Source organism: Vigna umbellata, chromosome 1, assembly GCF_029865625.1.
Source record: "Vigna umbellata cultivar VRB3 chromosome 1, Vumbellata_1.0, whole genome shotgun sequence".
In the NCBI taxonomy this organism is placed as follows: Eukaryota; Viridiplantae; Streptophyta; class Magnoliopsida; order Fabales; family Fabaceae; genus Vigna; species Vigna umbellata.
The window spans coordinates 18467578-18494950 of NC_142165.1; the positions used below are offsets into that span (position 1 = coordinate 18467578).

Below are 27373 nucleotides of genomic sequence, written 5' to 3' on the forward strand. Positions count from 1 at the left end.
AATGGATTAGAACTCACATGTTAATCTGACCCACCACGAGTTTGGGTCGGGTTGGGTTGGGTTTGAAAAAAATATAATTTTTTTTTACATATTTATTTTCAACTAAACTTACTTAGAACTATTGTGATCCAAGTTTACTCACCAACCCACTTAATTTAATTATTAATACTTCAAGAGAGCAAAATATTATAAATTTATCTATTCAAGACTCTGATCGTTTAAATGGATAAGTGAGACAAAAATTATCAATATTAGAAACTTATTTGTTCGCTTTTTATGCTTGTTTTTAGATTATATTTTTGGATTGTATGATACTTTTTTAATTTTAAAATGTCTTTAGAGTTTAATATTATTTTAGAATAAAATTTATTTAAATTTAGATTACAAAAATTTTCTATTTTTTTATTTAAAAAAAGTTATAATTAAATAAGTCAGTAAATCAATTCATTTAACCCACGGTGGATCATATTGGATTTGAATTTTTTCAGTTTGTTAATGACTCACTAAATGACCAACCAATGATAATCAAGTCGAGTCGGATCAGGTTATCCATTTTGACACTACTTGATAAATTTATTTTAATTTTAATTTATATAAGATTTTTAACCATTGTAAATTATTTATAAATATTATTTTTCAGATTATTCATATTGTAAATACGAGTATGTTCTCTTTATCAACTTCAATCGAATTTTGCAGACATGTCATGAGTATTATTATTTTAGTGTCTTTTTCTATCTTTTCAATTTCTCTTTCTTTTGGTTGATAGTATATCACTATAACAGTAGAAATAACGTATGAGTCATACATCATGATTTGAACTGCTCGTATGTACGTGGACAGTATCTCATTGGTCACCCTTTATTATATCTTTTTCCAAATTTTGATGTTTTCGTTTTCATCTTTAATTATATCTCCATCAAAAACATTTTCGTTATTAAATATTTCTTTCATCAATTTATTTCTTATTCAATCATCTAAATATTATGAAAATATCATTTAGTATTCTGTTTTTAGAGCCTAATTAAGAAATTGGTAATGTTCAAGAAAGATTAGTCAAAAAACTCCAAAACATTTAGAAGTTGTTACCTGATTTATTGACATTTTGGTTTTGTTTAGATTTATTATACACTTTCTTTTTTTATCTCTTTTCTTATCACATCACATAACTTATAAACCTATTATTTTTATTATGGTATTAATGTACCTTTTTCATGTCCATAAATCACTATTCATCTATAAATATCACTACTCATCTATAAACTTTTTCCTTTGAGCAAATTTGGTTAAAACATTTTTTTTTATGTTTATATGCACACCGTTTAGGAAGACTAATGAGAAACTATATACATATTTAGAACAACTTAATAAATTTCCATAATACATAAAGATTGAAAGAAATATGTATCGGAATTAGAAAGGCTAAGTAAAAAACGAAAACTATACAGAATACCTATTTAGTGAAAAATATTGTTTTAAATAATAGAAATCAAATGCAGAAAATTGAAGATTTGGAAGACGAAATCCTCAATTAAAGCTTACAATATTGTCACTCGATTTTCAGATGGAACATGAGACTTTTCCAAAATAAGTACTTCGATTTGTAATCATTATTTTAGATTTGGTCTGTGGTATGTTTTATTGCAGCAATTTATGTTGATGTTTTTGTAACAACACATAGTAAGGTAGGGAGTAAGTAAAAATTAAATATCACAGATTTGGACAAAAAAGCACTGTACTTTTAGTTCTTACTTACACATCATGCTTGCTTTTGATTTAATTCCTACACTTTATAGTACACAGTCTTGTAATATTAACAAACATTCGGGACAAACTAGAAATGATTGCATAAGTAGAGAGCAAGTGAAGTTTAATTTTTTTGTATACCCAAATTAAAAATTAGTGGTCTCAAATGATAGACTTCAAACTTTGAACAGAAAGATTTGGAATTGAGTGTGTGAAGCAGTGAAACAGTAGATCTGTGATTGGTGAGAATGAAAGAAAAAAAAAGGTTTACTGCATCAAATTGCAGAATAAAAAAAAGGGCAGAAAAGAGCATTTAGATTTAGTGCATGATGATGTTTTGGTTGGTTGTGATTACATGAACATTTGGGTCCTAAGTCCTAAATTCCATGATGTTTTTGTTTGTTTATTTAAGATGGATTAGAGAGATGATTGAGATGGATAAGCGCAGTGGTTAACAGAGCAGAATGCATTAGAAAGCTGCAAAGGGACACATTGTATTAAAAGAGAGGGACCAATTGGAGTCAGACCAGAATCATGTAGTGGCCCTATGATCTTTACATAAAGTCACATTTCATTGTCAATCCACACAACAAAAAATAAAAAAGATACAGAGAGGTTCAATGGCTTATTGAAAAGTGGTAGGGTCACTCACTAATTTTCTTTAATTCATCAATTCTATATAGTAAATGGGCATGAAACCAGTGTAGGAAAGCAAGGTTTATTGATTGATTGATTCTAAACCACTGTTTGTTTGTTTTTTACTGTTGAATGGTTTGAATGATTTGAAGCCTTGCATTGCATAGTAGCAGTACATACAATAAGCTACATACATACACATCAGATTTGAAGGCTAATGTTACCCAAATGTGACAATATTTTCTCTACTGAGTGGGGTATAGTGTTGTCCTAAGTACTATATGGATTTTCTACCATTTGGACGAGGTGAGTTTTTGTCACTAAGAGCAAATTGTACCTGTGTGCCATTTCTGAATCTGAATTGTACTCCATCAACTCCCTTGCATCCTCATGCTTTATCTTTTCTACACTGTCCTCTCAACCCTTGAGTGGTTCACTTTCTGCATTAAATTTCACTCTCACGTAACTTTCAATTATCTTTATTGGGGAAACTCTGATACCACACGGGTAACATTATTTTTGCACTTCAATGTGTTTTTAGATCAAGGGTAATGATATCCTAATGTCACTAAAATGTTTGTTTAGTGAACAATGTTTTCTTTCCTTGACAAGTAGGGGTCAAAAGTGAGTATAGTATGGAACTATTCCTACAAAACATGACAAGGTAAAAGGTATTGTGACTAAAGAGAGAAAATAAGCATTAAGAGAAGACAGAATTCAAGTGAGCTGCTATATTTTATTGTAAGCACAGATGCTTGTCATTAGTGGCACATTCAAATCAGGTGGTCATTAGTGGTTTCTTTCAATGAAACGTGGGTCTGTCTAGCTCTATGAGGAGACTTACATTTATGGAAGTTGTAGTACGAGAGAAGAAACAGCTACTGAAGATGGTAATTTATGTCAAAATGAATAACCAAACTCAACTAAACAATCACTTGAGATAGTTCCAGAATGGCAATTATGCACATTAAAACTGTGAAATTGTAAAGCCTCGAACTTTATAGTGTGGCATGTCATGTTCTGGGTACTTTCTGAGCTCCCCAATTTCAGCTGGAAAAAGGGAAAGTTCAAAACTGCTGAACTTCACTTGAGAGTTAAATATTGATTGGTGGGTGACAGTCATATAAATGAAGTGAGAAACTGTAGTTTGTTGGTTGTTGCAAAGCAAGCAAGCACAATATTTGAGGGTGTGGAAGAAGATAAGCAAAGCCTAAGGAGAGGGAGCAGAGTGCATTTATTGTGGAGTCAAATTACAAGAGTAGTAACCATTAATAGAAACAAAAATCTAATCATTAAAGTATCATTAGTTGTGACTTGGCCAAATTAAGATTAACTTTTGTCCTGAAAGGACAGCACTATGTTTTTATGGGAGCAATGCAATGCAATGCAATGCTGCCATAAATCATAATCTCTCGCCTTATCACATTCTCTCACTCTTTCACTACCAGACACTCTCGTACACACACGTTCACAAGGCCAACTGGCAATATTGATTCATTCGCATAAAGATAAAATAAGAAGGCGAAAGGATTGTGCAAAAGGACAGAACCAGTTTACAATTCTTAGACAATTCCTCTCTCTTTCTACCTCTTTCTTATTTTATTTTTTTTATATCAATTCTCCTTTTACTCCTTTTCTTACTTGTGCTTAGAAGAAGAACTACATAAGAAGCACAAGGGGTAAGAGACACAGGGAAATCAAAGCAGCTGCTACCTCTAGCTCCTCTACCACTATATGATCTTTCATTTCATCCTTCGCCTTTTACTTGATCATATTTCATATCAGACATATTGAAAATCTATTAAAACAACACCAACCTTGGTGCCTGAAGAAAGAAGGGTCGAATGGATTATCAAATATCTTCTGCTTCACAATACAGTAATGGTAGTGAATCCGGTTGGACCCATTATTTGGACCAATCTTCTCTTTCTGAAAATTACTTCCGGAGGAGAAGTGGGGTGGTGGAGGATGAAGGAAAGGGAGCAAGAATGGAGGAGTCTGAGGAAGATTTATCCATGGTATCTGATGCTTCTTCTGGACCTCCACATTATGATAACGAATACTGTTGTCAGAATTGGTATCCTTGCCTTTCTTCTACAACCAAAGAATCCCAAAAGAAGAAGGTCAAAGAATATGGCAGAAGTCAACAGTCTTCACCTCTCGATGACACTGCAAGCTCTCCGTTTTTCAACTATCCCGTGGAGAGTCACAAGGTTAATCTCACTCACAAAAATATGTTTATGCTTAGCAGCCAAAAAGAAAAAATGCTAATGGGTTGGTTCTTTTGTTCTTGAGCAGAAGCAAGACAGTTTCCCCGGGAATGGAGAAGTTGAGAGTGCATTGGATTTTTCTCAATGCGTATCTGCGACAAGAATAAAGGTAAAACTCAAGTTCTAGTGCTTGATTATTTCATCAAATTTTTCTGTTATGTTATAAGTAAAAGCATTAAGCCTTTGCATGGAGAATTTTCATTGCGTTGAGCTAAATTTATTGATCTGTGCAGAAAAAGACAAAATTCAAGAAGCACTTGAGTTTCTTGGAGAGGTCTATAGCTGGAAAGCTTGCCACAGAGGAAGAAGGTGAAGATCCATTTGGGTTGAAAATTTAGTTTTATTACTGAGAGAAGAGTGATGGGAAAATATGCTAACAAGGGTTTTGTTATGTGTTCTGATCAGGTGGTTTTGATGAAGAAGGGAAATGAGTTATTTTGCTGTAGACCTTGTCACTGTTGTTGCTGCATTGCTGTGGAAAGAGAGACCAGAAGAATGGAGGTCAAAGGAGAGAAGCTACTCAATGTCTGGCAAAAGGAACTCCTTTTTCTTTTTCTTTTTCTTTTTTATTTTTTCAAAATATTTTAAAAAAGAAAAGCTCTTATGTTGTAATTTTACCTTTTTTTTTTTTTTTAATCTACTCGTATGCTACTGCCTATGGTATTGGGAGCAACCTAAGAGAATATAGGAAACTGAATAAGGTTTGTGTCCTCCATTTTCTTTTGTTGTCATTAGTGGCAGGCATCTCTGGGACCTCCCAGGTCGTGTTCTTTTGATACTATTCACAAACTCTTCCTCATATGGTATTCACTATTCCTCCTTTTTCTCCAGTAATAATAAACACAAAAGAAAACCGAATTAACTAATTCACCACTGAACACAGCTAGCTAGCAAGAGAGCCAGAGAAAAAGGAAAAGTCATTTCACCACTCACCAGCATGAAGCATATATCAAATCCAAAGGCCTAGTAATGAGTAGTGACCCACTTTAATAAGTTGAGGCAGTGCCAGCCTAGCTCACAACCACTTTGGGTGGGTAAATGTGGCAAGGTAACTTAGCTTCACACCCAAAATGGACAATGTATCCAAATCAAACCAAAAGCCAACCTTCATTTTAGGAGCAACCCCACCACCTTGTGAAAACTATTCCACTTCAATTCTCATCCATTCATAACACTCCCTACAATTATTGAACTTTTGTTTTGGTAGGATATATATCAAACAAAATCTTTTATTCGTAGTTTTTATATCCTCAGACTCCAACCAACTGCATGGATCTACTACAAAATAACTCAGATATTTGGAAACGGACAAACTCATTATTATTTCACCTGTCATTCTTACTTTATTGTGTACTATTTAATTAATATTTGTAATTGGAAATTACAGTGTTACAACTCCTCCAATGCCAACCATGGAACACGCGAGATTTAGAATGGAAGACTCGCGTAGCTTTCCAACATATACACCGAATTAGAAAACGCTTAATAAATAAAATTAAGTTGCTTCCAGATTCTCCCAAATACATTCCTACGCAATTTAAATATATTCTTTGATAGATGTAAACATTAAAATCATTCTTCTAACTTTAAGATGTGATAAACGAGAGGTTTAAATCAGACTGAGCGCTTGCTGCAACTATTGCATTGAAAGCTTTGGATACACGCTCTCTCCTTCCAATCAACGCCTCAACTTGAGTTTTCGGAAAATAGTTTCAGTTTACTCTATTTATTTACTCCATCCGATCAATACACTAGGCATGTGTAACAGTCTTTGTGCAATTTCCAAAATACTTCAGAGAAAATCAAGGAAAAGAAAATAACTTTCAAATTAAAAGGAAATAAATACAACTAAATCGCCAAAAATCTTGTTATGAAACGAACTGCTTTTATATGAAATTTTAATTACATATTAATCATGTAGTATGAGAAGTGTCAAGATTATAATACATAAAAGCAGCCAAAATTAATCTGGGGATTTGATTAAGAGTAAAAGTACAGAACTTGTGTAAATAAAAAAATGTAAATTGAAGCTATTACTAATGGAACAAAATTGATTATGATAACACAATACATGATTCTAGATCCTCCCAACCATGACGAGACAAAAAAGAAAAACAAGGGACTTTTATCCCCATCATATCCCCTCAAAGCTGAGAACAATTCTCTAAGCTGCTTAAAGCTCATGTCCCATATATATGTCTGTGGACTGGTGGGGCTTCTAAACTCTTGACCACTTGCAACCAGGGTTTGTCTACTATAAATAACGAATTTTTTGATGTATGAGCTAAAAATAAAACAGGATTCTCTAATGGTAGAACTTGAAAGTTCCTCCTAACAGGTTTATCTATTGGTAAAACTTCAAACTTCCTCTTAGTCCCCTTCTTAACACTAAAATATTGTAAATTCCCAGACCTTGAATCTTGTGTGTTAAGCATATCACCTTCATCTTGCTCCACAGGCAACCCAAAGTCAATCAAGCACATTGCCCTGAACATTGAATAATTTTCAAACATGAGAAAATGATTAAAAAATAAATAAATAGAAAAACAAAAATTATTTCGTAGTTCTAGTTTGAATCACAATTCTGAAACCAACTGACTTAAGGGTTAACTTTCCATGTATCATGTGTCTTAAAACAACAGGCATAGATATCACATTACTGTCTGATTGTTGAAGATACCAGGAAAAACAGAGAAAAACCTAGAAGCAAATCTTTCTTTCGATATTCTAAAAAACTATCACAGAAATATTAAGCTTCACAACAACAAAATTTAAAGAATACCTAAAACATTAAGGGGGCACGAGTAATAAAGTAATAGGGAGCTTATTATCACATGTATAAAAATACTATTTTTCATAAAACATGCTCATTTCATATTTGATTTTTATCATTCCACAAATGGAAGTTGTCAACTTCGTATTAACAAGGAAAAAGAAAAGGGCATATTTACCTAGAGCTGTAAACAACAACCGAAGATGATATTGCCGTTGGAGAAGATGAAGCTTCTGCTGGAGGGAATGAAAGCCCAATAACTTCACCAGGAAATTCCTGGTATCTCCTAGGAAGGGCAAAAGTATGTCGTTTGGACCATTCTCCTAACTGCTTGGCCTCTACGTCAAGTGCATACACTTGATTTGAGGATGTTGTAACTATCAGAACGTTGTCATTTTGGGGTGGAAATCCACCAGCTGTAACAGAGGCGCCATCTAATCTTGAAATGAACCAGTGCTGGCTGCAACACAAGCAAGTTTATTATATAAAATACAACAAAATATCAACATCAAATAATTCATGCAATCAATGCCAGCTTGTAAAGAAAAGCACACCATACAAAAGAGGGGAAAGAATAACACCCTTTGCTATTTTACAACACCTAATCAGAATACAACGTTATACTACAGAACTACCACGGCAAAAGCAACAAACATCCAATCAAAGCTCTATCAAGATTGTCCAACAACTATTTGTCTCCCCAAAAGTTTATTTTATTTTCAAATTTCTTATCAAAAACAAAATGACCAACTATCTTCAGAGAAGCAGTAATGGGTATCCAGAATTAAAAAGGAAAGATTAAGCAAATTAGAAATCTCACCTTTGTATCTCCAGGTTAAATACATATATATCCCCAAAACAGTTCACAGCTGCCAACCATTGCCCATCAGAACTAGAAAACAATCTCGTTATCGGTGGCTCAGTTGGAGGCAAATCCTCATCCTGAGACTCACAACGTGGTGTAAAAGTATGCACTAATTCAGACTTCCCAACATCCACAACCTACAGCATTTAAAACCATTATGTTTCAACAAATCAAACAGATTTTTACAGCCTAAGATCATATAATTTAAACAATTTGGAAATCACTGAAACAAATCAAACAATAGATAAACTTAGAAGTTAACTGAACAAACCAATATAGATTAGAAAACCTGATAGCAAACAAGAACAAGTGCTCATGCATTTGCAAGTGGAGAGGACACTGTTCAAAAGATAAAAGTATCAACAAAACATACATTTTTACAACTTAAGATCACAGTATTTTAACATATAATTTGGAAATTACTGATAAGTAATCAATAAATAAACTACATGCTATAAAAACCAGTGTACAGTAAAGAATAACGCTATTCAATAATTGATCATGCATTTGCAGGCAGGATGGAAACTGTTCAATAAATCACTAATAATAAAGAGTTCTGTAGATTTTTCTAGGAGGATGTGGCAGATTCACAGTTGGTTAGACTACAGATCCTATCTGTAGAGCAATAACAAACAAAGTACATTCCCTAAAAACAGTCTTCAGGTTTAGGTGCAAAAAGTAACCAGGGCCAACCAAAGAAGGGACCAGAATACAGAGCACAATCATCACAATAATAACAACCATATTGACAAGTTCAGGAATTCTGACAAGCAGAAAGAACTTCCATTATTAAAACAATTAACTATAACAGATTTGAAGCATGTCACTGGCTTACATATATCCTTCTGTCGCAACCTGCTACTATCAACTTGGAAGAGTCATGAGAAAAAACCATAGAGTGGGCAAATGGTAACCTTTGAGGAAGCTCCCTTCTATCAACATTCCATGTGATTTTGCCCATTTCACACCTTCTCAGTTCCAAAAGACTAGGCCTTTTATGATCAGAGTATGCAAAGAGCGCCCCTGAATTAGAAATGGTGCTGCAAATTATCTTACGAGATGCCTTACTCTTGACTCGAGCAACTATTTCGGTCTTCGTTAGGGCCCCAGGGGTGGAACCATTTTTAAGCGGTAGCAAATGAACATCTATGTGCTTTGATGATTGGACTAAAAGCATTTTAGATTGATTAAAAATAGAATTGAGTACTAGTTGAATGGGTGTCCTTTGGGGTGCAGGACAGATGTCATGAGGAGGGAACTGGGTGAATTCTTTGACTGGGTAGGCAAAAAGTTTTGTGTCATCCCCTGCTGATATAAGCATGGGAACCCCCAAATGAGCCCACTTATGGTAACTAAAATCAGCAGGCTTCCTTGCACCTCGACTGCTCTTAATCCTCTTCCCTGGGTTAATTTCAGGGTTAATGTCACCTACACAAAAAAGCACAGATAAGTAACAGAAAATGGAAAATATATAAACAAAAACTAAAGATACTGCTTATTTGGATAAACTTTTCAACAGCATAAAAACTTGTTTTTGGTATTCAAAAGAACTTCTGGTTGTACTGAAAGATTCACATTAAGAAAATAGAAGAAAAACAACGTTAATTTTTCTCATTAGAACAAAAAACTTAACAAGCTCATCCAAACAAGCTAATAAATACTTGAAGAATAAATAACAAAATATATAGACCTTCAGGACTTATCGGTACAGCAACAGAAAGGGCCCTGATGTCGTGTGTATGAGACCTTACATGGTGAATATAGATCCATCTCTTCGTCATAGCAGAATAGTTGATATCATCAGCTGATGCTACCTTACTATCAGAAAGCTTGTAAAGAATAACCTGCAAACAAAAATAAACTAAACCAACATTATTATACTTCACACCAGTAACAGACAAAATACAGGATAACACTAACTGAATCAAAAATTAATGAACAAACAATAACAGAACCATATGATATTACACATTACTCTTGAGAATATACAAAATTCAGTCAATAAATGAGACACCGTAAAAAATGACCAACAGTGGACCTTGACTACGAACAATTTGAGAAACAGCTACACATGCATTAGAAGATGCAGCAAATGTAACACATAACCAAACACCTATATATTTAGCAATTATATGACAGGAATATATAATAATTTGCCTGTAAAGTAATGACTTGCTTTTGAATAAAAATAGAAATACAAGACTAAGCTAAAGCTGTACGCTATTTTAACATGCTTATTTAATCTTCCTTTTAAACTGTCAAACTAAATCATGCTTATGTAATCTCCAAGAATAAATCCAATGCACGCAGTGCACATGACAAAAGTATACTAAAGGCTTGTAACGGTCATATCAAAAACCAAATGACTATAAATATCAGTGTTTTCAAAACATCATTGTTTTTTTAACTTCTATTGAGGAAAATACACAGCTACACATTAACCCAAAAAGGTCATGGCTATCATCTTCAATCCTTGGCAAGAAGTTCATCACTTCAAGTGCCAAACATCCTACACAACAAAAATGGAACTACCTCTCTAGTGGTTCAACTTCTGATTTTTGGTTTTCATTTATTCTTAATGACTATACTATTTAAACCATTTAACTCTACTATTATTTGCATTATGGCATTTGTGTATGCCGACAATGCCAACAACAAAACATCATATGCATTTCCATGTGGCAACACCACATATTAATGGACAAGATAAAAAGTGCAGAGGAAAATATACAGTCACTACTTGAATTTGACCTCATCAATGACAAGACAACAGTGAAAAATAACATAGTATAAATCTTGTGAAGAAAATAATGCGTGAGGTCAAAAATAAATTTCCAAATAAAATCAAATGCAAACATAAGCAGCGAATTTCAATTTCAAAGATGAATAACTATGGCTGCACAAGAATTGACAAATCATAAAACGCAGTACCTGACCATCAGAACCAGCAGAAAACACCCTATTGTGATTAGGAGCTGCTGCCAGAGCAAATACATGTCCCTTATGTAAAGAATGTGCTTGCAAGAGAGTTCCATGCTGGCTGTCCCAAAACTGAACACTACCACTGCTGTCCGCACTGACAAGTGTACCATTCCTAGAAAATGACTATCTAATGAGCGACAAGAGTTTGCAAATTGAAAGAAATCTACCATCAAAATTATAACAAGATGGTGTACGTGGATTGCAGATGTATGCATATTAGTCAAATTCAAAGACAATGCAACAAAGCATGTTTCCACTATCACCTTAGAGACAGTAATGACCATATGCAAAGTTCTTGCCCACTGCCCAACCCTCCAAGTCCAGCTGTAATCCTGTAGACTTCATTGCCCAATGTAGCATTCCAGCAACGTATCAAACTGTTAAGAATCAGACAAGAAAAATAAATAAGGGTACTCTCGGACACTACTATTGAAATGTAGATTATGTTGCTAGACAGATCTAGTGTTTTTTTTTAGAAAATGGAGCATACAATTTGGCTTTTATAAAGGGAAAATAAACGGTGCTAAGATTCAAGCAACATTAGCAGCACACATACATACCCATCACTGCTTCCTGAATATATGTAGTTAGCATCTGCACTCCAAGTCACACTTAAAACTCGTCCTGTAAAACGCAATAATAACAAACACTTAATGGCCATAACACATAACCAACGAGAAACTGTTACACGACAAATAACTCGAGGAAAATCTCACCTGTGACAGGGGGAAAAGATTTTACAAGAATAAATTCATCAGAGTCAGAGATTTCATAGACTTTCAATCGTCCATCATTAAAACCAATCGCCACGCGTGGAAGCTCCCTATATGATCGCTCAAGAGGACCAGGCGAATGAGAATCATCATCACTATCACTGTTCTCATGATCATCAAAATCATGGAAACCGTTCCCATTTTGGGTCACCATAGGTCCATCCTTACTTTCATCTTTTACCTGGTCATCAATAGGAAACCTCATTGCCATTTGCCATATTGAGACTTCAGATTTCAGCACCGTCTGCAAGCACCAAGTGTGCAATTGGTAAACCAAAACAACAAACTCAAATAATAATAAAAAACTAAGAAAACCAACCAACCATTCTTAACACCATAAACATTACCCAGACAAAGCCAAGAACATATTCACTAAAACAACCAAGAACCACACCTATACTAATCCTCTGAGGACTAGGACTGTCTATTAATTGGTGTTTCAGTTAGTAATGGTCCTCATTCTACAGCAAAAAAAAAAACACAGTAAAAAATGTTCCCACTTCGATCATATAATTGCCAAATAAAATAACTCCATTATATGTTATACCTCCTGCTTCAAGTTGAAAAGATCCCACCTAGAGACCGTGCCATCGACATTGGAGGAAAACAAACGACTTCCGTCGACACCGCCAGGGCACCAAATAAGCGATGTCACTCTTCCCTCAGGGCTTCCGTGAATAGTCTATAATTGCCAAACCAATGCATCAGAACTCATTCAAACACTCACAAGGAAGAGAATCGAGATAAAAAAGGATCGCCGTAAGTTATGAGTTAGGTAGTTACCAGCTGACAGTGCCAGCCGATGGCGCCGGGAGAAACGAGCCAGATTTCAAGAGAGCCATCTTGGCGAGCGGCGGCAACTCGTGCGCCATCGATGGTGGTGGCAAGCGCCAACACCGGCGAAGGTCTCCAATCGATGGACCTTACCCTGTAGGTTTCGACCATGGAGCCTCACCCCCCAAAACGGTGCGCAACACGCAATTTGGAGAGTGGTTGGTTAGTGAGAGAAGAAGAGGAAGCCAAAGAGAATGAGAAAGAGAAAGAAAAAGAGGTTTAGGGTAGAAGAGAAACCCAAGGCGGCCATAGTTATTAGTTAGGTTTTGTTTTGAGGTTTAAGCGCGGACTTGGATTGGATTGGACTGATCCGTATATGTTCCGGGTTTGGTATCTCAGGCCCATCAAGCTTCTCTCACTCTTTTTTTTGTTTCATCTTTTTATTTTTAAAGTTCAAATAATAAGATATACCTTGTTTCTTATATTTAAAGAGTAAATTACTTTTTTATGATAATTGTTGTGATTTAAGAGAGATTTTCTCAATTATTTGTCTAACAAAATTGTGCATTAAAAATATAGTTAATGATTATGATAATTTGTTAATAATTTGTTTGATAGCAATGAAATGATAAAATAAAATAATTATTAGATTATTGTTGTAGAATTATTATCATATTTGTCTTCTGATAGGATTAGTTTGTTTTATCTTATCTTTCTAAAGAAATTTAGTTAAATAACAAGATGATATAATCTTTTTGTATATATGATATTTATAACAGATAATATATTACATAATATGTAATCATTTTGACACTTAACATTTAAGTTTAATTTTATTTAATATGTTTTGAATTAATATGTTCAATATAATATCAAAACGTTCGGATAGTGTCCGTGTTTGATATTAGAAGAAAACATCTGTGATTATATTATACTTATATTATACTTGCCTTAGAATAAAAAATTTTAAAGCATTTGAAAATCATGTTCTTACAAAAATGATTAATATTTAATAATGCAAAATTAATTATAAAGTTTATTAGTTTCTTTCTGAACGGTAAATTTCTTTTCTATAAATTACAACCGGCCCCGTCACAGGGGTGGTAGACAGGCTGGTCTACCTCTCTTTTTATTTATTTTTTAAAAATTTATTTTTTAAAAAATTTAAAAAATAATATATTAAACTTTTTTTTGGATATATTTATAAATGAATATTTAAGGCTTGGTTATATAAATATTTTATAAATTTTAATTGATTAATTAATATTTTTAATTTAATAAATTAAAATAATTATTACATTTATATATTAAATTATTTTGATATACTAATAATTACAATGATAAATGTTAATGATTTAAACTATAACAGTATTATATATTTATATTTTTACAAAAATATAATAAAGAAAATTTAATATTTTTATTATTTTAATTCTAGCTTTTAAATTAAAAAATATAAAAATATAAACAAACCATCCAATAGGACAAAAGTCAGTTAGATTACCTTTAACCTGCCAGTGAACTAAGTTAAACATGCCAAAGTAAACACACAAATTGAAAATGGCAAACTAGCTCTTTGGTCCTTGACACTCTTAATTTAATTTAATTTCGAATGTCTTGAAACAATTTTCTAAATATCACATTTACTTCATTTTCTTAAAATTATTTCTATTTTGTTCAGTTGGTACTTTTTAAGAGAGAAAAAATGGATTCTCTCCAAATCTTGACTTGAAAGAAGGTAAAGAAAAAAAATCACTTTGACTTAATGGTTTTGTAAATAAAACTAATTATTATATGCTTAAATATTTTTTGAAGTATTTGCAAAAATATAGTGTATTATATAATCGTTCAGTCAACCATTAATAAGATAACCATTAATAAGATGTTTGAATATACCATCATTAGGACTGGACGGTCGCAGAGGTTGAATGATAGGTCAATTATTAATGTGATTAACTCTAATGTTAAACAACTTAAAAAGTAAAGTATGATTATCAATAATTGGGTTGTAATTAGGTTGTTGATAATAAAAAAAACTCACTCCAAAATCTATAAAGATAGGTTTGAAGTAAGGAGATGAGTGATTGCACTTATTGCGCTATTAATATCTTAATTATCAAACATTGAGTTAACTTTGACATCAGAATGTTTTCTACAAATGTTCCAAACGATGTGGACAAATGGCTACAAAAAAACTTGGAGTAGAACACAATTTTTGGATCCCTTAGACTACCTTTTAGATGTTGAATGTTGACATCGACCTTACACTTTGAAACATTTTGATACCCGTCATAAGGTCGAGTATTCAACAATCAACAAAAATCCTATGATGAGTACAAGGAACATGACGAGCAATGTCGTGGCGGAGGAGTTTGAGAATCACCCTAATCAATTACATAATATGAGAATCGACGATCCTCAAGGCTGAAAACGCAAGCGCTCAAGGGTCTATGCCCCCAAGCCTCAACACAACAACAACAATTCCAGCCTGCCCCAACCAGGCTCAAAGAAGACTTGTGCATAACAGTCACGAGGGCAGCACGAAAGCCAGAAGGGAGATCTCCTTAGTGCTAACGATGAATACAATCGGCTTGTTGCCTTTCATGGTAGCCATCATAGAGACTCATACGCCTTTAGTTCCCCAGTCTTTGAGATATACGACGAATTAACTGATCTAGATGAGAACCTGGAATGTTCATCAACTAAATGGCCTTCGACACCATCTGGTGTGGTGCAAGGCATTTTCCCTTTCCCTCAAGAGAGAAACGTTAGAGTGGTTAAACTCTTTATCATCCAACTCCATTGGCAACTTCGTGGTTATTCGTTTGTTGAAACATTACAAATATTTTGAAATCTTAAAATTTTCCATAATGCTTAGTACCATCTTGGAATTCCATGGAAGCAAATTAGAAATGATGAATAATAATATATATTCACCAACATCAACTTGAATAATAATGTTACTTTTATTTTAATATTTGAATGATTTTCTTGTAGATTGAATGAAATAAAATAAAATCTACTGATTTATATTATTCCTTCATTTTCTCTTATCTCTAATTTAAATAATTTTGTAATCAAATTTGACACAGATTCTATCTAACTCAACCTATTTATTCCCTCAGGGTAATTCTCGAGTTCAACCATGCAAAGGAAAAAGTCTTCTGCTGATCTATGCCAACCAAACCGATGTTACCACCAACCTTTACCAATAATAACCCTTGAGTTAGCCAACTAATGATATATAAGAATAAATTCTTCAACAAATAAACAAGATTTGGGTGCGAATTGGTATATTGTTCATCTAAAATATGGCAAGGTTAGAAATGATGGTATAAATTAATGTAGATTATTCTATTCGAGCATGTAGATTATCGTTCGAATTAAATTTGCAAGTCCCATCTTCTACAATGCAGTTTTTTCTAATGGCAGCTTTACACTATAATCTATACAGGTTCAACAACAGTAAACTAACTGTTAAATCACTGCGCTATCAGCAACTGTGTCCTCTTCCATTCTTGCTCCATCTTCGTTTTCCCTCTCGTCTTTCTCAACCTTCAATCTCTGTTTCAGAAGAGTGAGTTTTATCTACAAATATAATTTATGTGGAAGCAACAAGAAGCCACAAAGATTAAGAACTACAAAATGCAAAAGGGAAGAAATGATAAAGAAATCCTAAAGTGACAACATATAAATTGTTGAAATCTTTCTTTATAATGCATCAAGCCAGACTAGGAAATTGAATGTTTCGGTAGCACCGATGCTGCAATCATTGGATACAAAGAAACGTCCACAATAATAAATGTGAGCCTAGGGAACTAAAATAGATCCTCTCCTAGTTAAGCTTCGGCCATGGATGAAAAATCCACATACACTAGTCCATACGCATACAATCTGACCCTAGATCCACACAGCAGCAATTGGGACCTTCAACTGTCTCAAAATCAAGTTTTGATTTTAATAAAATACAAAAGGCGAGCATAAGTCGAACCTGTTATGATATTCTTATCACCATAGGTCCTTACATGAAATTCATGCTTAAATTAGTCTATTTTATCTCATTGTTTTAGCTTTTTTCTTTTTTCTAAAGAGTGTCTATTAATTCATTCAACCCTACTTCTACCCTATTTTCTCCAAAAAGAATAGTTGTGCGGGACTTTAAGGCAAGAGAATTCCTCAATTCAAATACACAACCAGAAACGAGGCATTTAGTCTAAACAATATTCACCTTTATAGCCGTAGACGAGTCCTTTGTTTTACACGCAAACATGTTTTCGTATAGCTTCGCATCTTTTTTGTCTTTGTCAGCTTGAAGTTGCTTCAATTTCTTTTGAATTATCTTTACCTCCCTAAAAAATGAAAATAAAAAAAAATGTTTCTGTAATGAGAACATGCATTTTTAATCTAGCAGTAAGTTCTCTTCAGGAGAATCAACCCCTTTAAGTTTTAAAGTACCTGTTTTGTGGGTCCGCCACAAGAGCTTTCTTGATGTCTACATCTGCTAATACGAAGTCTCCAGTTTCTATATATGCTTGTGCTCGTCTGTACAAAGCCTTCACGTTGCAAAATTCAACATCAAGCACCTGAGAAAAGAGTAAGGAATTCAATGTTATAGATACTCTTATAACCTAGGCCTACATCTTAGAAATTGAATGATGAGATGATACAAAACATTCCTTTCCTCGTTAGCGCTCTCTAGCATGCATCACCATACAATAAGCTTCCAATATATATTGAAAATTTTCACTTCTTGACTGTTTTATTACTTTAGAGGGCAAGCCTTGAAACAATGGTAAAGTTCTTGTGCTTTAGTGACCGATTGGTCAAGGATTCAAATATGGAAATAACATCGTTGCATATTTGCAAGGATTGTGTACAATGACCCTCTCCCATATTTTCACATAGTGAGAAGCTTCATGACACCGGAGTATGTTAGTTTAGCTTTTTGGCTGTTCTATAAGTTTGCCGGTATTTTTACATGGTAATGTAACAATTTTTTAAGCCAATACTGTGTTACATATAGAAATTGAAAAAGACATAGTGTGATTCTTCTCTTAATTGAAACATGTAAGCAAGTGATTTTAGCAGACAAAAATACTAAAATATTTGTTAAAACATGTCTCGAAAAATCTCAAACCTCAGCATAAGTGCTAAAAGACCCCTCCACTAGTACATTCATTACAAGCCATTCATGCACCGTCAGCAGATGAAACAATTGATGGATAGTCATACAGATACCCTGGTAATACTGAAGTGTGGGTCAGCAGCCATAATATGCTGTATTATTGACGCCGAGTGAGCAAGAGACAAGGAAAAAGGGGATGCAAGCAAGGCTCTACATTTAATTGTCCAGACATGTAACAGTAATGGAAAGAAGAGTGACAAAAATGTGAAGCCTGTTAAGGTGTTAAAAGCAAAGAGAGAGAACGAGGTGAAAGCAAGAATTCGGCAGGAAGAATGGAACTTAAGCAGAAGCTACACCCTAAAAACCAAGCCTAATTACAGAAAAAATCCATTTTTATTTCTCCAATATCCAGTAATTCACAGTTTTTTTGCAATGAATGAAAGAGTTTCTCTCTCCCTATTGCATACCAGCCAGAGACCTCAAGAAACTCAACATATAATTCAAGAAAAGCATATCATGATCCTGATGAGAACTATTTTTACTTATTTTATGTTGAAAGTCTCATATCAGCTAGAGATAAGGTTAATTCACAATATATAAGTGAGTACAAACCTCATATTATAAGCCGATTTTGTAAGGTTAAGTTAGACTTAAAATACACTTCTTAATTATGTATCAGAGTTAGAGTCTATCCCCGAATGAAATTTATGTTTATTAGGTGTATTGTTCCACTTGTTATGGAACTGCTATCGAACCACCCACTAATGTTTAGTCCCACACTCGATATGTATTTACCTCGACGTGGGAAGAGTGTGTTAGAAGTCTCACATCAACTAGAGATAAAGACCAATTTAGAGTATATATGTGGATGCAAACCTCATCTTATAAGCCGGTTTTGTAGAGTTGAATTAGGCTTAAAGTTTACTCCTTAACACTTTACATCCCAATTTGTTATCACTTCTCCCACCCATAGTTATTCTCTCCAATTAGCCAATCTGTTCTTAGAGTTGCTGGTTCAAATGTTATGCACGACTTGATTGACTATTACCTGCGAACATAGCTTGATTGCTCCACTAAAGTCATTAAGTTTAAGGCTACAAGCTGCACCATTCAACCAGCATGACACTCTCAGTGCATCGGCTTGCTTTTGCTCACTATACCCGAAGGATCCATCGTCACTAAGAAAATCAACCGCCTGAGAGAGAATAAGGTATCATGGATTTGGAACTAAAGGAATCTTTAACAAAACTTAAAACCCAAAACCAACGCAAGTCAAGGATTTACCTGTTCATACTTCTTCTGTGCTCGGAGGTAATTGCCACCTTTAAATAGTACATTTCCTTCTTCTTTCTTCCTCCCAGCCACCTCAATTTTCTCCTTACTATTCAATTCCCATGGTGCTTTCTCCTTTAAATCAGACAAAAGTTAGAAGTATTGAAAGCAATGCTGCACAGAAAAACATAAAGGCATGTATCTAACGAACAAAATATATAAAGCAAAACAAACCAAATCATACTGCAAGTCATTTTGGTTTTCTCCACTCTTCGTTAAATGGTACAAGTTTCCATCATAGTTATCGAAAAAACAAAGTTCTTCAAAATTTTCAATTTGACAAGGGGAATATTTTGTTCTATTTACCTTGATAAAATCCAGCATCTCAACGTCATAGACTACATTTGAGCCTGGTGGAACAATAGCAAGATCTCGTTTCACTTCAACATTTCCAAATGCATACTCAGGATGTATGGAAATAATGGCCCTCTCACCCTTCTTCATAGTTGCCACAGCTCGATCTAGACCAACAATCACTTGTTCTACATACAACAAAGTAAAAACACTATTATCATCACCACCTTGATGTCATATCACCTTGATGTCATAATATTAAAAATCCTCATGTCATCCCCAAGCAAGGGGAAAATGTATGTGTTGAAATTATGGAGATTTAGTTATAGGGCAAAAGAATCAATACTAATTGAGATAGTCTTATATTGACTTGATGTGTTTGATATTTTCAATAAAATTTGATCACTAACCCTTATGTGTACTACTTGTACTATATATGACCAAGTACCTCTTAGCCATACCAGTATAGGACCCATTCCTGGCCGAATACATGTCAGACTACTAAGTCGACATGTACTCGGCCTATCCCTATTCGACTAGAACAACATCACACAAAACACTTAATCACATTGACTCATGGTTGAATGCAATAATTTAGAAGCTAACAAGTATTTGGGCTTATGGGCCCAGGCCCATCCACAAAAAAAAACCATAAACAATAAGTATAAATAGCACATCCTATGAGGTATGCTAATTACATTCATTAATTACTGCATTTCTTGCTTGCTGATGCACTAGAATGACTTGGGTGTTGGAGTGTCTTCTACCAGCACAACCCCTACCCAGCTCAATGAGAACAAGTACTCAGGAGGAGGACGAGTACTCGAAAGATTGAAGGTTGGAAGTGTTTGAAGCGTTCTTGGAAGTCTTAACAGGATACACACTCGTGGAATGCATCTCATCTCAAATTTTATTTCAGTTAGAAACTTTATGTAAAGCATTGTGATGATTAATGAAATCAGAAGTTTCTAACCACTTCTTTGCACAAGTCATTTAACCCAGTGGCCATAATTGCATCAACGAAAAAGTCTAGGGAACGTTCTAAGTGAACTCCCAGCACTAACCAATCAGCGAGAAACGTTCTTCGTGAACGCTCATTGCATCAACATCGCGAGTCTAGGGAACGTTCTAAGTGAACTGCTAACACTGATGGATTGGCGGGGACATTATTCGTAAACTCTCGTCGCATCAAAATCGCAAGTCTATGGAACATTCTAAGTGAATTCCTAGCACTAACCGATCAGTGAGGAATGTTCTTCGTGAACTCTCATCGCGCAAAATCGCAAGTTTAGGGAACGTTCTAAGTGAGCTCTTAGCACTAACCGATCAGCGAGGAACATTCTTTGTGAACTCTCGTCCATCAAAATCGCAAGTCTAGGGAACGTTCTAAGTGAACTCCTAGCACTAACCGATCGGGAGGAACGTTCTTCGTGAACTCTCGTCGCATCAAAATTGCAAGTCTAGAGAACGTTCTAAGTGAACTCCTAGCACTAACCGATCGGCGAGAAACGTTCTTCGTGAACTCTCGCCGCATCAAAATCAAAAAGTCTAAGGGAATGTTCTAAGTGAACTCCTAGCACTAACCGATCGACGAGAAACGTTCTTCGTGAACTCTCGTCGCATCAAAATCACAAATCCAAAGAATGTTCTAAGTAAACTCCTAGCACTAACCAATTGGCGAGGAACGTTCTTCATGAACTCTCGTCGAGTCAAAAGAACGTGCCTATACACGACAATCTAAGTGAGCTCTTAGAACTCACGAGGCAGATGATCGGTTGACAATGACCAACTTAAGCAATGTAAACGCCTATTTGGCACAGTTAAAGAAAAACCGCATTGCAACAACATAAACGCCAAGTTAGACAACTGAAAGTTGTATTTGATCAAATTAATAATAATAATAATAAAAAATCAATTTATGAAAAGTGAAGTGTTCATTCAATTAATCATCAATTGTGTATGGAGGTATACAAAAGAAGGCCGAACGAAAAACAAGGCGGCCTAACTCAAAAGCTTCGTTTGACAAACGACCATGAATACAAAATAACTTTTGAAAAATATAAACACCTCAACACCCCAAGAGGTCCCTCATTCCTCCTCACCCATAGGGTCCCCCTCCCCCTCCTCCACTTTGGCCCCTTCAGCTTGAGCATAAACCTCGGTGCGTTGAGGCTCTTCCTGCTCGACCAATTGCTCTTCCTCGACCTGAGCGGGACGCACTAGTATGTCAACCAACTGCTCATCAACAATCTATTTCATGACATCGAAGCCTCCAAAATCAGTAGGGATGTTGAAGAAGACAATTGCTTGGGCGAGTGCCTTGTTGAAGCCGGCAATGTGCTCATCATAAATAGCATTGCCAAATATCTAGTTCTCCTTGGTCAGCTCAGCCTTTTGTGTCAGCAAGGCATCCCGCTCGGCTAACAAATCCTTGCATCGGCCACTCACTCTTTTATAATTCAGCTTGAGGTCATTGATATCCTACTAAAGTTGTCAATAAGTTGTTTGGGCCTCAGTAAGGGAAGAGGCAGCCATTTTCTTGCCTTCTTCATAGGTCGCACAAGCCTTCTTTGCCTCATCCAATTGGCGATTCAAATCTTCATTCGCTTTCAGGACAACCTCCAAATCCTGTTGGGCGATCTGTAACTCCTCGGCATAAGCGGTCTCCTTAGGAGTTCCTGTGGACAAGGCCATGCAAATCCCCGCCCGCACGTTCAGCTCAAAGGCCATGTCCTCAGCCTCCTCAGAAGTCATCCACTTGAAGAATGCGTTCTCTTCACTCGACAAGTTATTGCTCACTCGCTTGGCTACATGGACGTTAGGGTCGAGCGGTCCCGTTAGAAGAGGCCCTTCGGGAGAACTCCTCTTGCTTCTTTTTTGGGAGGAGGAAGACTTCTCCTTGGAAGATTTTCTTTTCCCCTTGTCTTTGGAGGTTGGGGGAACAACCATGATGGGGGCAGGCTGTGGCACCCGGGGGGAAGGGCGAGCGGTCCTCAGATCTTGGGCTAGATAAGGAACAAATCATCAATAGATAGGGAAAGTTGATAGTCAATCTTAAGAAATGATGAGGAAATTAAGAAACTAACACTAGAGCATAATCTAATATATTTATGATAAGATATTTTCATATTATAACAAACAATGTACAAAAGAGTGTAGCTAAAATAGATAAGAAAAACCTCACCCTCATCAGTTATGAATTCCAAGGGTTGTTCTTCACCAGTTTTCCTTTTCTCAAATACCGTGCCATCTTCTAGCATAGCTGTGAAGCTGACTGCAATAGGAATTTCATCAAAAGCAATTATTCAACCGAGCCTTCTTCCTTTCCTTTAAATTTGAAATTGAATGGGCAAATAACATGGTAAAAAGAACATTAACTCCTGTCCCCAATAACATCAAGCGACACTAGATGTGGGAATAACAACAGGAAACTAGCTAACAACAACTCATTATTTTAATATGGAAAGTGTATGTACAGAATTATTCTTTCATCACAATTTTCGGTAAATTATCGTATTTCAATTTTAAACTAGAATCAAAATTCAGTAACATTAGATTATGTGATTTACTACTTATATGTTAATAATTTTAACATTGAGGAGATGCACGAAATCGGAAATAGAAAAATTATAGTCACACAAGAGTCTAATAATATGAATACAGATTATAATATGACCATGACCATAGGTTTGAAATTTCTTCTCACATCATATAACAATAACTAGATTTGTTCTGATTCAAATCAACTACATTAATAACCCATCAACTAGTGGTTGAGCTTATTGAGCTTGATTATGTTGTTTTCTTAAATTTTTACCAGTAACATGTGCATCCTCATTGGCTGTGAAAGCACCCTCCCCTTCTTTCAATATCTTTTTAAGCACCTTGGAGTCACCAGTAACATTTATCACAGGCTTGAAGGACACCAATTCAATATTAGCATGCAGTACTGAATTTGGTGGGATTCGACAGAGCCCAGTTCCAGAATCTCTTCCTGTCTCCCCAAAGGCATCTGCAGTAACCATATAAAATAAATTCCAAATTAATCATCCAAGTCATCAAACTACAAGACCCCTCAAGATAATGAATATAAGCGTAATTCCAAGCAGAACTTGAAAGAAGCAGTAAAAACTAATAAGGTTAAACGGGAATGAACCCCACTTTATAGAAAAGAATTATGCCAAATGTTGGAAGTTGGCAGTTCCCTTACCTACATTGGTCTATTTAACAAGGAATATTATGGTAAAGTAACCAAAGTGCTAGCGAACAGAAACTGAATAGGAGAGAAGCATAAACGTTGCAATGGACTACAGGGATTGTTACACCAATCAGGCTCCTATTTTGAGACCACCAAAGTTTCATGTATCCCAACTCTCAACAAAATAAGGAAATTCGGCCAATACAAAAAGCCATTCATTTAATTACCAGAAAAGCCAAAAAATGTGGAAATTTAGGCAAGTGAGAGGCACAAAAAACATACACTGAGGTTGGACAATTAATTCGGCCTTTTCTCCCCTCGTCATAGTCATGATCACTTTTGGCAAAATCGGAAAAAGATGACCTTCAACCAGCACCATAATTAGTCATACAAACTGTGAGATGAAAAATGAAACTATACTCCCTATTACATGAAATCAATAAGAGATAGAGCTACGTGAACAGCATACCATCCTTCACGAAAAACTCAACTCCTCCTTCAGGTGTCTCTTCAACAACAGTACCATCAACTAGTGCCACGTGATACTTCACTGCAATGGCAAAATATCCAACACAAACTAATAAGCTGACAAAATCTTCACTGCGTGCCAAGAGCAATACAGCTACAGAAATCATCAAAATGTGCAACTATATGAACTAAATCAAAATGCTCTATTATTGTAAAGATTTTTAACACTGTCATCCGATCATGGATCGCCACGTGCGATAAGATTACTGCCTTTTTGAAATAACTACTTATCTAAGCCGATTATTACTACGTTAGTATTGTGAAAAATCTGTACAACAACAAAATATGGAAGTCAACTTATTCTTTTTGGTATCCTCCACAAGAAAAAATCATAACACCACAACCAAGAGCCAAATGACTCTTCCTGAAATATTTAAACCACAGTTACAAAGTCAAACCTAAACTCGAGACCACTAATTAAACTAACTGTGTCTCAGTTGATCGACATACTCAGAGGCTGTGAAAATCACATTCTAACATACAACCCTCTACTTAGTAATATGTTCAATTGATGCAAGGACAAAGAAAGAAGCATAAACAGGCACAACAAGGAAGTGGTAGAATACTACCAAGCACTTCATCGAGATCAGAAGGGCGGTCGTTCCCACTCCCCTGCTCCACAATTTTCTTGATAACGCCACCATCTTTGCACACATCCACCACTCTGATCCACGAAAGGAGTTCCACCTCAAACTGCACAACGGAGTCGGAATCACGCCAAACATCACCTTCACCATCTGCAGGTAATGTGAACAATGCCACCTCCCCTTTCTTCATACTCGTAATCCCACGGTCCAACCCAGGAACATCACCATTGCCAAGAGTAAACGTCAAGGGTTGATCCGTGTCCCAAGTGGAAGAACCCAACGCCGCTCCATCGAGCAATGTCTCAACACGGTGAACTGCATTGATAACTAATTTATATCGATAGAATGTAAAATATTAGAGCCACGGTGGTTGGTTGTGGTGACTAACCCGTTACGACGTCGTTGAAGTTGGGGGTTTCCCAGCCGTGTCCGTGTCTGAGAAGCTTCTTCTTGAGACCTCTGAGTTGCCTCTCTTCTCCCACCTTCTGCGGCGGCGCTGATTCAATAACCTCGCCGGGCTCCTCGTCGAATTCATCCTCCGATGACAGCACCACCATCTTTCCCTTTCTGGTCTTTTCTGGAACAATCTTTGATTATACAATTTATAACAACAAAAACCACAAAGCGTTCTTCCTCACCTGAGTTAGTGAGTGAGATGTTAGGAACACAACAATCCGTAAAAAAGTTGGCTACCAAAATAGGCAGATGCACAATAATTTATTGAAAAAAATTACAAAATTACTTTTAAAATATTTACCAAAAAAAAACAAATGTTTAAAAATTTTCCTTTCAAAATATCTTAATTACCTGTTTCTTCATTCTTCTTGCATCATCTATAATTCATTACATTGTGAAATTATGTATTGATTTTTTTTATTATGTAAAACTAAATTCACTTTTATTTTATAATTATAATGGTTAAAACAAGATCATTAACAATCATTGTTTTGAAATTTAATAATAGTGTATAACAAAATGGTGTCTAATGAAAAAAGAAACCTTACAGGATAACATGCTGAAAGCTATATATGTATTAAGATATCCTAAACACATAAGTTATGGTAAAACAAAATTCACTAAAGAGTATAGTACATGTATTAAATTATTGTAATTATTTTAAAGATTGATGAAATTCTTTTAAAAATACTTAAAGAAAAAAATAGGTGCAGCGAGAAAAGCCCATGTTTTGGAGATTATTTTGAGCAAAATAGGTAAACCAAACCACTTTTTAGCGTTATTTATAATTATCCAGACTATTCTTTTCTTTCTTTTATTTTTTTAACTTATGAAATAAAATAATATAATTGATGATGCAAGTCTCCTCTGCTTTCTGCCATTAATGCATCCACATATATACATTAATGTAATTAACTTGTAGTTAGTTGTTACAAATCATCAAAAGCCAACTGTTTCGGATGTGTAGGGCTGTGCGGTTCCAAGTCTTCCAAGTCCTCCCGCGGTCTCGTCTTCGTGACTGATCTTCTCCTGGCGCTTTGGCTCTCCTCTTGATCCGGAGGGGTGGAGACCTACAAAAGATTCTCCGATGCCAAAGTCAGTTTCAGAGCAGTGGCTATTTTCAGTAGTAGCAATAAATGTGCATTCAATGTAACCTATCTACCACTCACCGTGGACCTGTATTTATAGTTTTCGCTATGGGCCTGGGATTAGTGAAAAGTTAATCACGGCCCAAAACGGCCCGATAGCTTCTAATTTCTACTTACCTTTAAACCAGGCTACTTTTCCTTAAGTCATGTTGATTAGTGTTTTGGCGGGCGTGGACGTCCGCCCATGTGAAATGGGCGTCTGCCTCGCGCGCACGGAGATCCGCCCATGTGGGCTCTTTGGTACGGCGTCCGGTTTCGCTGGCCGTGTCCGCGAAGATCCGCCCATGTGGGATCCGCCCATGCGGGATCCGCCCATGTGGGCTCTTCCGTACGGCGTCCGGTTTTGCTCGTCGTGTCCGCCCATATGATATGGGCGTCCGCCTTGTCCGTATGGAGATCCGCCCAATTAGCTTGGGCGTCCACTCACATAGCTTGGGCGTCCGCTCACATGGATCCTTCCGTACGGCGTCCGGCCCTTGTAGATACACAAGCCCCCCAAGTCCTAGTGCTCGTAGTGAACGTGGGACTTTGGGTCACCTAACAGACAAGATTTGATGCAGTGGCTGTCGTGCCGGGCTGCTCTGTGATGGTAGGATTCCTTGTGAGTTCTTCAAAGTTTTTCTTATAAAGAGGTTCGGCCCGGTTGGTAGGTGTTCCTCCCTGCTACAAGAGGGTTAGGAGAGTTTATACCGGGTCTAGGTTCAATCTTTGGCCGGCTCTTCAACGCATGAGCCTCCGGTGTGCCTTCTACGATTGCGTACAGGCATTGTCGTAAGTCGCCGTAGCCTCCGGAGTGGACTCCGGTCCTTCCGCACGGCGCCCGGTATTTCGGGCGTCTTTCGTACGGCGCCTGGCACTTCGGCGCCCCTCGTACGGCGCCTGGTAC

The 27373-nt window shown here is 35.9% G+C and overlaps 3 protein-coding genes across 6 annotated transcripts; 1 reads left to right on the forward strand and 2 right to left on the reverse strand.

Annotated features, from left to right (window-relative positions):
* The first annotated feature begins 3939 nt into the window (after positions 1-3939).
* On the forward strand, positions 3940-5451 carry LOC148204850 (protein SOB FIVE-LIKE 5-like). Its single transcript, XM_088107272.1, has 4 exons — positions 3940-4595; positions 4681-4761; positions 4886-4961; positions 5058-5451. The coding sequence occupies exons 1-4, from the start codon at positions 4227-4229 to the stop codon at positions 5081-5083; spliced, it is 552 nt and encodes a 183-aa protein (XP_087963398.1). The 5' UTR covers positions 3940-4226; the 3' UTR covers positions 5084-5451.
* Positions 5452-6600: 1149 nt separating this feature from the next.
* On the reverse strand, positions 6601-13121 carry LOC124839795 (WD repeat-containing protein PCN-like). The gene is made up of 11 exons (XM_088099177.1): positions 12829-13121; positions 12593-12727; positions 11989-12289; positions 11833-11896; positions 11536-11649; positions 11222-11384; positions 9981-10134; positions 9126-9718; positions 8246-8427; positions 7604-7885; positions 6601-7139 (listed from the first exon to the last, which is right to left on the reverse strand). Exons 1-11 carry the CDS (start codon positions 12988-12990, stop codon positions 6833-6835), a joined length of 2457 nt encoding a protein of 818 aa, XP_087955303.1. The 5' UTR covers positions 12991-13121; the 3' UTR covers positions 6601-6832.
* Positions 13122-16139: 3018 nt separating this feature from the next.
* LOC124839796 (peptidyl-prolyl cis-trans isomerase FKBP62-like) lies at positions 16140-25554 on the reverse strand. 4 transcript variants are annotated; one of them, XM_088099185.1, is made up of 13 exons: positions 25272-25554; positions 24866-25198; positions 24238-24318; positions 24051-24131; positions 23388-23582; positions 22755-22844; positions 19583-19758; positions 19229-19351; positions 18993-19139; positions 17957-18058; positions 17275-17402; positions 17048-17168; positions 16140-16383 (listed from the first exon to the last, which is right to left on the reverse strand). In XM_088099185.1, the coding sequence occupies exons 1-13, from the start codon at positions 25438-25440 to the stop codon at positions 16297-16299; spliced, it is 1833 nt and encodes a 610-aa protein (XP_087955311.1). In that variant the 5' UTR covers positions 25441-25554; the 3' UTR covers positions 16140-16296. The 4 variants fall into 4 exon arrangements, with proteins under 4 accessions (XP_087955311.1, XP_087955307.1, XP_087955315.1 ...); XM_088099181.1 differs by having other exon boundaries at positions 17957-18067; XM_088099189.1 differs by lacking the exon at positions 17957-18058.
* Positions 25555-27373: the final 1819 nt, after the last annotated feature.